Source organism: Tenrec ecaudatus, chromosome 2 (genome assembly GCF_050624435.1).
Source record: "Tenrec ecaudatus isolate mTenEca1 chromosome 2, mTenEca1.hap1, whole genome shotgun sequence".
Lineage (NCBI taxonomy): Eukaryota > Metazoa > Chordata > Mammalia > Afrosoricida > Tenrecidae > Tenrec > Tenrec ecaudatus.
The window spans coordinates 290,028,000-290,041,609 of record NC_134531.1 but is presented as its reverse complement, the minus strand read 5'-3'; the positions used below and the strand labels follow the sequence as shown (position 1 = coordinate 290,041,609).

Sequence of the window (13,610 nt, the reverse complement as noted above, 5' to 3'; positions counted from 1 at the left end):
TTAACTTCTAGCTTCATTCATAAATTCTTGCGGCCTCTGTGCAGCTTATCAGGTGTAGCTCAAGCCTGCTAGGGGAACACCTGTGTAAGTTTCATTACAACAAGCTCAGTGGGAAAGTTCCCCAACTTCCGTGGACGTGCGGAATTACGTGCGGAATTCTTCATTTCGCAACCGATCTCTTCCCCCGTGCCAAATGGTGCCCTCTTGCTTTGCGTTTGCCTTTAAAGCACCTTAGAAGTCTGGAGGACAGGAGAAAACAGAATAAAGAAGGCCTCTATCTGAGTGACACGTTGCCTCGAAAGAAACCTCCCGCGTCCGTGTCGTCGCAGTTCAGCAGCGCGACTTTGGGGAGAAGTTCCACCCCGAAGGTAGGATGTGGGGCCTTCCTGGTCATCGTGGTGACTGGTGTGGGGAGGCCCTTACGAATAGGAAAATGCTATGTAACACATCCTCTGTTCACCTGTTGTGGAAAGTCATGACTAGATTTCTCCTTTGGGGAGGACATTTGGAATTGCTCCTTCTGGGACCAGAGAGCCTGGTCCGGAGGGGGGAGGGGGGAGGAGTGGGGTAGGGGTTCAGCCGCCACGACACAACACCCACGGTGGATAGCATTCTTGGGCATGTCAGAATGCCCTGGCTGCACCAGGTCTAGAAATAAGTGAGAACACAGACTCAGGGACCCAGGAGTAGCCGCAGTCAATATTTATTAAATTATGTCCATGTCTATACCTGAGCCTGGACCAAGCCTGGAGTGTGGACTGGCCCATTTTGAAAACTAGCAACACTGTGCAGTAGAGCAGGGGTCCTCAAACTACCGCCTGCGGGCCACATGTGGCCCACCGAGGACATTTATCTGGCCCGCCGCATGTTTTTGCTGCCACTGCCTGTCCTGCTTAGCATACGACTCGTCCAGTGTGCTTAAGAATTTGTTCATAGTTTTTTTAGTCCGGCCCTCCACGGTCTGAGGGACAGTGAACTGGCCCCCTGTTTAAAAAGTTTGAGGACCCCTGCAGTAGAGGAACAAGTACCCCCACTATCAGGCTGGATAAATTGATCATGTGAAGAAGCTGGGTGACCAGCCCAGGTGCCCTCCATTAGTGAGTAGTGGATCTGGAGTGTGATCTTAGCCATCTGCTGCCTGAGTCCTCATTCATGAATACGAAGACATGTCCCCGGGGTCTCTGCAAAGAGAGAGAGAGGGAGAGAGAGAGAAGGGTAAGCAGACCCTTCAGGAGGCCGAATCTGAAAATCCGCCGTCTGCCTTTTAAGCTAGAGTAGCTTTGTTGTAACCTTGTTTGACATATATCAGTTTGTGCTGTGTTTTTATTTACACCAAGGTCTTGGCTACGTATAAAGAGCATTAAAGCCTCTGGAATATAGTTCATAGGTTCCTCCAGTTTTGGGTGAACCAGATAAACAGGGAGTAGGTGAAAATAGCTGCAATGATTGATAACCAGCGTAGATCTGTTTGCATGGCTTGCATACATTCCTGTCCTGCCCTGCTCCTTATGCATGAAGATTTGGCACTTGCTCCCTAAGGTGTTATCAGTGACCCGTCCAACTTTGGGAATTATTGCCGTGGAGGAACTGCTGGGATGCTTACCCTGCATGAAGCTCCCATGAAGGAGCCGCGACTGTCCGTGACCCTCAGCCATCAATGAAGTGGCATGCATAGAAAGACCTGCGTTCCCTGCTCTCTGCCCTGAGGAGAAATGGAACAGGGTGGGATGTGGCCACTTGCCGAAGGGCTGGTTGGCCCGCAGTGGGCCTCAAGTGTTCTCTTCTGCTTCCCACAGGCTCACCTGCCTCTCGGACAGAGCAACAGTTGTGGCAGTGTGCTCCCTCACTCACTGGCGACCATGACCAAAGACTCTGAGTCCCGGAGGATGCTTAGAGGTAGGTACCCTTTAAATCGCATGCCATGGTTTTTTGTTAAGTATTTGAATTCTCATGGAGAGAGAGCAAGGGCAGTGTTGGAAATGGTCAGAGAAGGGATCAACTGTCGCCCTAAATTCTCTTAAAACGACTCCTTTGGGGAAGGAAGAAGGGGGTTGGGGAGAGAGACAGTTTGTGAGAGCCGTATTGCTGTACAATGTTAACTTTTCCTAAATATGTATGCAGCACATGCATTTAAAACACACCCCTTGTTCAATATTAATTCAATAGAACTTTAACACCAAGAAGACCCGAGAGAATTACTGACCTTCATTTTTGACTAGTCAAACGAAAAGAGACACTACCGTGAGGCAGAGACATTGCCAGGCTTCAGATTTGCCACTTGGTTTGCGGGTGAGCCACTTGGCCCCAGCTCATGGTGACCCTTACAATGGGATCAGACAGCGATGATCCATGGGATTTTCATTGGTTGATGTTCTTGAAAGTGGATCACCAGACTTTCTTTCTAGTCGGTAAGCTCCGCTGAAACGTGGTCAATGTCGTAACAGCACACAAGCCTCCGCTGGGAGTTGATCCACGAGCTGAAAAGTTGTTGAGCTGGTGAGGAATAGAAGTCGCGTGGCTCAGAGTTCACTTAGGCCTTTTAATGTGGGTTTGGGTTTTTATGCTGTGGTTATTAGTCTCAAGTAGACTCTGAAACCTTGACATGTTATTTCTTTGTAATAAGACCTGGAGTCTTTGGTGGGGGTCTAAGTAGGCTTTGCAGGACCAGAAGAAAATTCTATAATTGGTAGTTTAGAGCGGTAATCCGCCTTTCTCCATTGAGAGGCTTAGGTTTATTGTGTTAACATGGTAGTTTAGTTCAGTAATTTATGTTGGCCCTGGGACTTTTCTGTAGGTGTGGTACTAGTCACCAAGAATGCGAACGAATATCATGATCCTTGACCTTGAAACATTGATAGGCTAGTGAAGGACACATAAGCATGTGTATCATGTACACATAAGTATGTGTATCATGTACAGTAAGTATGTGTACCATGCACATAAGTAGTATGTGTATCATGTACAGTAAGTATGTGTACCATGCACATAAGTAGTATGTGTATCATGTGCAGCAAGTATGTGTACCATGCACATAAGTAGTATGTGTATCATGTGCAGCAAGTATCATGATCCTTACCCATGAAACATTGATAGGCTAGTGAAGGACACATTAGCAGGTAGTTTCAAGAAATGTCCTCATAAAATTATGTTCTCAATTTAAGCGGACACTAATATCCAAACGCCTTCATGCAATGGTGGGATGGGAACCCTACCCGCTGCGAGCACGCGGAAATTCACTTCTGCCTGCCAGGCCTCTCTGCGGATGGCGCCGGCGGATGACCACTGGTTTCCCATGGTGTATGTACATGTGCATAGGTACACTGGACCTTCAGAACATTCATGGGCACGTAGAGTTAAAGAATAATGGAATTTTCCCATGAACTTTTGGAAGTCCTCTTGTGCATGTGTGTGTATCCATAGAGACACTCCCTGGTGTGTGTGTGTGTGTGTGTGTGTGTGTGTGTGTGTGTGTGTGTGTAATTCTGTATGTATCGTTGCTCGGCACCATCAAGTTGCTTCTGATTGACAGCAATGCTATAGGACAGAGTAGAAATGGTTTCCAATGTCAGAAATCTTTAAAGAAGCCGATTGTTAGATCTTTCCCTTGTGGAGTAGCTGCTTAGCTTGGCCCTTGCTACTAGAGCCTTATTTATACACACACACACACACACACATACATATATATACATATATTAATATATATCCATTAATGAAGAAAGCCCTATGGGGTGGTTTTACTCCATAATATATGGGATATCGGGGTATTCATGAGTTGGGGCCCAGTTCAACAGCAGCATACCAACAAGAATATGCATTTATAATTTTGTGTGTATGTGTGTGTGTGTGTGAAGGTACTTTGATAACTTCATGGGAAAATTGAACTGAAAGATAATGAAATGTTTCAACAACCCTGTTGGAGCCTGCTCATGTCTGCACAGAGACATACACCCTGTGCATATACATCACTCTATCAGTCACTGAAAGGAAGTTTTAAAATCATAGCTAGAAGTGATTTGAGAGTTAAGTCGAAATACTACTGTTCTTTAGAGAGGCTTCCAATATCTAAGGGTGGTTTATAATTTCTTTGTCATAATTTCCTTCACGAGTTAAAAATATCTCTGCTTTGATGATGTATAAAGAACAAGGAGAAACGAGTCTTTATATTTTGGCCCTCATTGATCACTGCTCACTTGTAGGACACGTCTATTTTCTGCTCAAGAATTTCCCCTTGAATATTAACAGACCTCTGTTTCAATGTATTTTTACCACTAGCTGAAGACATCAAAGCTTGGATTGTCCCCCACACCAACAAAGGTCATTGGGCATACTCACATTCTCTCTGTGCAGTGGGGGCTTCAGAAAAGAGCAGGCACTCGGGAAATGGAGTCTGATCTCAGATTCGTATACTGTGTATTGAAGGCTGTGGTAGTCTGCTTCCTTAAAAGACTGACAGCCATGAACCAGGCGGGCTCCCCAGCAACAGATGATACCAGTAGCTCCTTGGAACTCAAGAGTGGTTGACATCACTGCGTAAGCGAGTTCTTGTGAGAACGTGGTGAAACTGAAGTCCTGTCTAATCTCTGTTACTCATATCTCAGTTTCCCCCTGAAATAATGAGAGAGGCTCTTGCCAAATTCAGAGAGGAAATTGGGCTTGGGGTCACATTGGAGCCTGCCCTCTACAATTTAACCTGCGGTTTGCGCGCCGATTCTTTACTGATAACTAAGTCCTGTGTATGCCCAAAGGACGGCAGCCTCAGTGTGTCTCTGATGGAGTGACACTCTTCTTAAAGAGCCTCACCTGCTGCCGATGAGACCTCTTCAAGGGAACAGAAGCATCATGTGTGTGGTGATCCACGGAGATGTGTAATCTGGAGGCCAGCCGGTCGCCACTCAGAGGAGAAGGGAAAGGGACTGAGCTGTGCAGAGCCACTGCCTCTGCCTGTAATAGATGGGCAGATTTTCTCTTAAGCCAATACAGGTAGCTTATAGGGACCAGAAGGGCTCAGACATCATTTCCTTGAGAATTCTTTTGATTGAACTTGTGTGTCTCATGGAACCAGCATGTGCTAGTTAAAAAAAAATCCCATGATTATAAAGCAATTTGAGAAAGCACGTCTTCCAGCTCAAATTCAGCGTACGCCATCTTTCTGTTTGGTTTCACTTGCACAATTAACTTCAATGAACTGTTTTTTTCATTTGCTGCCATTTGTCACGGAAACATCAAGGACGGTGGTGTAAGTATCAACCTCCCCCAGCCGGCACTGTGTGAATCACAATGACAACACGAATCATGTGTACCGAGCTCTCTGAATGTCGACTGTAAAACAGGGAGCGCGGAGAGGCCACACCTGACTTCAAAATGCTTACTGGCTTCTGTGCAAACTTGCGACCGAACCTTTGACAAGCTTTGGAATGAATGAGCCCTGTGCCCTTTTGTCTTTTCTGTTAAACACAGGAAAGCCCAAGAAAGGTCTGCCACCCTCCTTGTGTGGTGTTTTTGTTCCCAGCCGGCATCGCCAGGTCCTTGGTCAGTTTAGACCTGTGCAGTGGTGGCCTTTTAGTCTAATGGTCATTCCTTTCCCCCAAGAGGGAATAAAGCCCTGGTGCACGGCCTAGAAATAAAATGCTCTGTAGAAATAAAATGCTCTGCGCAGCTGCTGTTCATCCCCAGGCAGCTGCAGGGCCTCTTTGTTTGGGTGTTTTATTAGGAGCTTGCCTCCACAGGAAGCCGCAGTCTGTGGAAGCATTGCTTTCTAAGACTTGGGGGTCTTTGTGAAGAAAAGGGAGGGCCCAGGGATGTATGTAGCTTAAACGCAGAATGTGCCCCTCCTAGACAAGCGCCAGGTATGAAAAAGAGGCAGGCTGCCTGTGCAGGGCGGGAAGGATAGGGGACACTTTTTCTCCTGCCACTGACGCCTTTTTTAAACAAGAAAGGCTTGTAGAGCGGTGTCCCTGATTGGCCAAAGTCGGGAAGGGTGTCCTTGGGACTGTATCTGACTGCTAGAGATGCTCGGGACGTGCGAATAAAGTTTGCTGCCCTTCCCATTGACGGAGCGACCTTTCACCGACACTAGCTCTTCAAGACTATGAGTTTAGGTCTGTTTGGAAAAAGAACTGTTTCATAGGTAGATTGGCTTTTTAAAAAAAAATCATGGTTTTTTTTGGTGGACAGATAATGTGTGAAAAATTTGGGGAGGTGGGCAGGGGGTAGAGAGAAACCAATCTTTTCTGACTAAATGTCTGCCTGCCTTATAAGCTCATTTAAAAAAAACCAAAAACTTCTTCCAGTCTCCTCTGTAAATTAAGACTTAATTGACAAAACAATAATTTCTACATTACCAAGGGTTCATGAGAGAGGGGGGAGTGGGGAGGGAGGGGAAAATGAGGAGCTGATGCCAGGGGCTTAAGTGGAGAGCAAATGTTTTGAGAATGATGAGGGCAGTGAATGTACCTGTGTGTTTTACACAATGAATGTATGTATGGATTGTGATAAGAGTTGTATGAGCCCCCAATAAAATGATTTTTTAAAATTAAGACTAATTTAAAAACGGATATGCAGTATATTTTTAATGTGCTAGTTTGTTGCTAACACCGCCGGGTTTGCCTGTGGGAAGTGTTGTGTGTGTCTTTGCCCGTGGCCATCTCTTCTGATCTTACAGGTTTTCCCTTTCTCTGTCCGCTTCCTTCCTCCGTTTCCTGACTTGCCCTCTTCCCTCCATCTTGTGGCCATCGACTCTCATTAGGAAGAATGAATTTCTCAGCAGGTGAGTTATGAGAGGCTTAGTGCTCACCTAGACAACCCTTCGCCTTGCCCTCTTAACTCAAGTGACGTGTTTGAAGTCATCCCATTTTCTATATGAAGTCACAGGTAGCCAAGTACCGTATGTACTCGAGTATAAACCGGCCCGAATATCAGCCGAGGTGCCTGAATTTTACCACAAAAGCTGCATTAGAAATGCTTCAACTATTAGCTGGTCTCACTCAGCATAACTTATCAACGACCCTTCCAAACAGCTATTTCTGTCTGGATAGGAAGAATGTAGAGCATTTTTAAGGCTCTTCTGACCTTTCCAGCCGCTTTCCTGGGGCTGAATGCTTTTCTTAGGTGAATTTTATTTCAAATTAAAGCTACATGTCCTCAGGGAGGACTTTGGTATGGAGGCCGTTTCTGTTTGGCTTCAGTGAGAAGGAGACTCCAATTCGTCATCTGCCTAATGATGATGCTGATGAGGGAAACAATAGACATGCCTTCCCCCTCCATCCTTAGCCTGTTCTGCCCATCCTTCCTGTGGCACGCTGCTTCTCTGCTGTGTCCAATAATCCACCACAGTCACCACACACACCTCACAGAGATCCTCACCATTCCCCGGGCTTATTAAGGATATGAACAGTTTACCACAAGTCAGGTTCAGGAAACATTAAGGATACAGTTCTTTGTTTACAGCAGCACCTCAGCCATGCCAACAGCCATCTCTCACTCTCTGCTGGTAGCCTCACAGCTACACAACTTCTGGGCTGCTGCTCCGCACTGGCAAGGGTTACAAAGCTTCCCAGGGCTGATTAGGCTCCCCCATTCTGCAGGTCCGCTTCATGCCCAAAGCACTCAGCCTCACTAGCTTGACCTCATGGTCTCATTGCACCTGCTCTGCTCCATCTCTTGGTTCGGATGCTGCAGCCTCTAGTCACTCCTCTGCTGCCTGCCACTTCAGGCAAGGTTTTTGCACACACTGCTGTCTGCTCTTTTTTCTGGGTGGTTTCAGGATTCCTCATCCTGCACTTAAAGCGACTCTTTATGCCCAACAGAGTGGCCAAAATCGACCCAATTCCAGCTCCCACCCAGTCCTTTGGGGAGGGTTACAAAGACTATGGACCGAAGATCCATACCAGATCATTGCACGTCACCATACTCAAGGGTTGGGGAAGAAATCTCATTTGTCCCCATCTACTTAATTTGCCCCTAGTAGATATTTTGTAGATATATTTGCCCCTAGTAGATATTTTGTAGATATATTTGCCTCTAGTAGATATATTGTACTTCTTTATTCCTTTATTAATTCAGAATGTATAGCTGAGAATACACGTGCAGCGGCTCCTTCTTGAATGACGTCTATGTGCTAAGCAGTGCGCATGCTATGGCTGACAGAGTCCCCTCCCTCATAAAAGCCCACACTTGAATGGAGCCTTAAAGACCAGTTAATGACTATGTTGGTTTTCACTGCACTGGAAGTTCTTCTTGGGTCTCCTTACAGGGATGCTCTTTTACAATCCTCTGTTCTGTGGTGTGCCCTCTATCAAAAGTACCTTTGCTTTGGTTGGCCTGACCAGAGCCTGAATCTCGAAGCTAGAGCTTCCTGTACAGCACCCCTCTGCACAGCAACCCTAGAGTTGTAGGGGAGACTGCCATGCCTGTACTTAGGACTGAAGAGGCCAGCCGTTTCTTGGGGTTGCTCAGGGTGAGTCACATAAGCCAGGTGGCAGCTGGGTTCATTATGACCAGGTTCACTGTCAGTTACATTGAGAAACAGAGTTGCCTCCAATCCTGAGACCATTTCCACTCCTGGGTTCACAGGAAACAGACATCTTGTTTATTGGCGTGTGCTTATTAGCAGACATTTTAATTTACATTGCTAGAAATATGTGAGGTGCTTGGCTGTCTCCACTGTAGAATCAGACCTGTATATGTGGGAAGTTGATGCAGGGAATTTATGGTCGCAATCCTTAGCTCCCATCATAGCGTAGCTGCACATGTGTCCACATCTGAAAGGCTTGAGCTCTTTTAGTTTCTTGTCCACCTTATCTGAAAACGGTGATCTTGTTCTGTTATACTTGAGGGGGCGCGGTGTTATATCTCTCTTGATGGAACTTAAACGTCCTGTCTTGAGGTAAAGTAGGACACAAAGGTACTGTCATTAAAAGAAATAGATCCCCCCTTGTTTCTGCTTTTCTGAGAAGGTGCTGGATGCCTCGTAGGGACTGATTTTTCCTCGTGGCGGAAACTTTGGGGGAGAGGAAGGTCTTGACCATGACATTGCCCAAGATGAGATTCTCCTTATGTTTTACATGTGCTTGGCGGACTCTTAGGGATTTGTTTTTCATGCCGGAATAGGAAATGCCTCTCATATCGTTGGTGCCAACTTAGAAGTGTCCCGTGTCACATGGTATTTAGAATTGCACAAGGAAATACACACAGGCGACCTTTTCAGATAATTTATTTGTTTTGCCCCGCCCCTCCTTTATTCTTCATGAATTGGAAACAATTTAACAGGAGCAATAAGTAATTCCAAAAGTTCAGGTACCAAAGGTAAATAGTCAAGTAGTAGGTTAGTTTGTCTTTCTTTATACAAGATGATTGTGAAGGGCCAGGCTCGATGCCTCGTGAACGCATTGGTTTTTATGGTTTGATGTTGAGTGATGATCTGACTTTATGTTCTGGGCCTTCCCTTACGTAGTAAAGTGCCTGCGCGGAATTTATCGCAATCACGTATATTAATAAATTAATAATTCATTTGGATTAATCCAGATTAAGGACTCGGTGCGCTTTCCCTCTGATCATCTAAAACCCGTCTGCATGCTAGTGCCATGAAGACTCTGCCTGCAGCTAGCACGTTTTCACGGAGGCATTTGGCGTGTCAGGCTCTGCTTGTCAGTGGAAATGTTTGGTGACCAGCTGAGGGAGCTGTTTTGAATCGCTTCCCTTCCTCTTGCCTGCTTATTGGGTATTCTTTCACTAATTAACAGCCGCACCGGAAGGTAGATAGAGCAAAGAGGATCAAATTCAACTGGGCCAATTGTCAATTGTTAACCGTTTGGTTAGGTTAGGAAGAGCGTAAGCCGTATGACTAGCTAAAGGACAGGTTTATTATTATTCAATTATTATTGTGTTTCATTCGTATTGAGCTGGGGTGGGGGAGGGGTTGTCCCTGCTTTCTGATTACATACTAAAAAGGGAATTGAAAGGGTGTATAATTCCCCAATTAGTGAGCCATAGCAACAAAAATACAGGTAGCCCCCAAATTGTGATTTATTTGAGCTATGAGAAACTGCACCTCTGAGATGTCTTTTGGGGGGATTTTAAAAATGTGTTATCATTAGTAATGTGTACTACATACAGTTTTGTAGCGTGTAATTTGCTGATGTCATCCTACAAGGAAGATTATATGTGATGCTCCCATCCCCCAAAGACAAATAAAGATTGGATTTATAAATATACTAGTAAGAATCAATAATGATGGAACTTGGGGGGAAAAACAACCAAGTATTCAACTTGCATGAGAACTGACTGAATGGAACCCAATTGTTAGCTGACAAAGTGCCAGCCAGGGTCAGAGAAAATTTACTGTGCCTTGGGACCTGTTGATACATTTTCATGTGGCAGCTCATTGTTAAGATGAAAATGAAAATGTAATGAAAACTGTAGGCTCAGTAAATAGGATGTGTACAACTCCTGGAAGGACTGTTAATCCTGAGTAATTGGAAAATAAGGGAAATTGGAAGGAACAAATAGATTAAGAATAAGAAAAATGCTTAGGAGACAGTGTGAGATGCAAGCTTCTGAAATCCTGCGCCAGGAAGGCTCACCTGCTGATTTATAACCACGTTCTTCTTAAGCGCTAAAGCCATTGAAGTCGTGGCTGCTCTCAAAGTCTGGTGTTGCCTGTCACCAGGAGTCACCTGCTTTCACACAAACCCAGATGTACTGGAAGATGTAGGGCCTTGTGTTTTTCTTGCAATTCCAGTATAAACCAGGAAGCCTTGCTATTGAGGATACAGTCCATACATGCATGGTTTATTCCAAACAAGACGGTTTGATCAGCTCTGTGTGATTAGCAAGTGGCTACCGAAAAGTCCTCTCAGTAATAGGCTTGCCTGGTGTCCTTGGGGACCTTGAAAAAAATAAAAGGAAAACGTCTTTGTGTGTGTGCGCTGACGGGAGAGCCAAGGATTTGGAGGTCACGGCTAATAGCCAGTTTTTCACAAAACGTGAGTGGACCTCTTCCCAAATCAACTTGTTGCATGTGTGTGACATGTCAAGCACGCTGCCCCACGTAACACAGCCGTTTTCAGATGGATCAAGCATTTGAAGGAAAGTGGGGAAGACATTGAAGATGGATTCTTGCAGAGAGGTCAACTCGGAAGGTTATGGCCACTCCTGGGGGGATTTCAAGGGAATAATCATGATAGGTTTTCTTGAAGGACACAGGCCAATCACAGCAACTTGTTCGGAAGATGCTTTTTGGAAAACTGATACCTGCACAGGTGAAAACAAAGACCAGAGTAGTTGCTTTGAGGAATTTCTTCACATCATGACAGTGCATTCCAGGGTGGCAAGGACTGTCCTCGGAGAGATTGAGTCAAAGGCATTATCCCATCTGCCCTATAGCCCTGGGCTTGCCTTTGCAGACAATTCTGTTCTGCAAATTCAAAGATCATTTCAGGGATCACAATTTGAGCCTGTCAGGATGCCCAAACTGCTACTCAGATGTGGTGTAAATTCAAGGGTGCAGAATTCCTTGGGGCAGGCTTAAAAAGATGGGAACAGTACCTTCAGAAGTGGGGAGACCTAGATGAAAGATTTGTCAAGAAACACTGGCTTGGCAGTTTGTTACTTTGAAAAATAAAGGTTGCTATGATTTTGCAGCAGTTCCTCTTGATGACCCCTGTTTATGACCCTCTGGTGTGTTAAGGTGTACAAGTGATTGGGGAAAGTGTCCAGTGGGCTTACCCCCAAAAAAGATGACTCATAAGACCACTTCTTTGAATGTTTTGTTTGCACCAAACATGCTGTTCCTTTGGTCTGAGCAAAACAAATTAGACCAACAGTGGTTGCTCCTGATTCACTTGGAGCAGAGAGGAAGGGGACTCAGAAGCAAGAAGAGGATATGGCATGGTGGGCTACTTTCCTCCATGAACAACTCCCTCCATTTCCAGAACTCAATTGGGCCTAAATACCTTTGCCGAACACTTGATCACCAAGTCCTCAGAAGAATCTTGAACTAAAGGGGGGAAATGCAGAACAGAATTTCAAATGCACATGGACTTTGGGGCATCATGGAGGTTGGATAAGCCAGCGAAACTGTTGCCCTGAGATTGTCTTTAAACCTTAAACCAAAAATACTGAATATTTCTTAAACCCTAACAGTTGTATTTTTAACAATTGTTTCGCTTAAACAGTTTTAATTTGAAAAAGATCTGCCTTGAATAGTGCGCTTTAGTAATTTGAAAGATTAGGTAAGAATTTCAAGAGACCCTGAGTTGATATGAACAAGGGAGGAGTGACCCCGAACGATAGAGTGAGGATAATCCCACTATTCAGAGAATGTATTCTATGTTGAATTGGTGTGGGTTTTGCTGTATATATTTTCAACAACAGTAAAAAATAAATAATAGTAAAAGTAAATTAGACCGAGCTTACCCATGGAATCCTTTGCAGATATTGTTGGTTGCTGGTTTGAGTCTGTGGGTGCCTAAATTTCTAGGACTGTAAAATGGAGCGCACGTAACGTGTTGATCTCTGGCTCTCTCCCTAGGGTATAACCACCAACAGATGAGTGAAGGACAGAGGCAGAAATCTCCTGAATTTTATAACCGCACTGCATCTGAATCTAATGTCTACTTGAATAGCTTCCATTATCCAGATCACAGCTACAAGGACCAGGCCTTTGATACCTTAAGCCTAGACAGCTCTGATAGCATGGAGACCAGCCTCTCGGCCTGTTCCCCTGACAACATCTCAAGGTAAGAGTTATCCGTGGGTTAGCTTCCTGGTCTTGAAATGCACTGGCTGGTTTCAATAGTTGAAGCCATCCAATCAGGACCGTGTATATGCATAAATCCAAACTGTCGGGGTCAGAATCCACAAGATAGAATCAAGTCTAATGTCCTGCGGCCTTTGAGAGGGGTTTGTATCCTGTGGGAAGTAGTCAGTCAGGCATCCTAATATCCATTCTTCCCCTTAACCCTATTTCTTTATACTGGAACTCACATTGAGACTAGCTCCCTCAGTGCCCTTGACTACATGCTGACCCATACTGATCCTATAGGACAGATTAGAACTGGCTCCTTGGGTTTCCGAGGCTGTAAATCTTTACAGGAGCAGAAAATCTCATCATTTCTCCCTTGCAGTGACCCGTGGTTTTTAATTGCTGACCTCGGGGTTAGCCGTTCAGCATGTCGTCGCTATACCAAATGCTTAAAAATTGGTTCCCTTCTGTGACTTCAGCATTTTATGGGTTAAGCTAAGGAATAATTTCCAACAAGAGAATGAGAATCTTGAAGGAGGAGTTTTTTTTAACTCGTTTCGTTCATAAGGAGCGCTGGTGGTATGGTGGGTTATACTTTGGGGTGCTACCTGCAAGGTCAGCAGTTCAAAACCACCAGCTGTTCTGCAGAAGAAAAATGAGGTTTCTAATACTGTCAAGGGTTGCAGTCCCAGAAATTCACCGGGCAGTTTTACCCTGTCCTTTAATGGTCACTACGAGTCAGAATGGACTCTGAGTGAGCAGTTTTGTTAAAAGGAAGGTTTTAGTGGTTCTGCATATTAAAGTTTTGTTCCACTCGTTTGTGCTCACGCTTTGAGGCAGCACAGAAAGTGCTGTTAGGTGCACAACA

The 13,610-nt window shown here is 45.0% G+C and overlaps 1 protein-coding gene across 5 annotated transcripts in view; it reads left to right on the top strand.

Annotated features, from left to right (window-relative positions):
* The window catches only part of PHLDB2 (pleckstrin homology like domain family B member 2), a 128,010-nt gene that overhangs the window by 100,266 nt on the left and 14,134 nt on the right, over positions 1-13,610 (top strand). For all 5 annotated transcript variants that reach the window (XM_075542545.1, XM_075542542.1, XM_075542543.1 and 2 more), the window contains 3 exons: positions 228-368; positions 1,797-1,896; positions 12,530-12,737. In XM_075542545.1, coding sequence (XP_075398660.1) covers positions 228-368; positions 1,797-1,896; positions 12,530-12,737 — 449 coding nt within the window. The remainder of the gene's footprint in view (positions 1-227; positions 369-1,796; positions 1,897-12,529; positions 12,738-13,610) is intronic.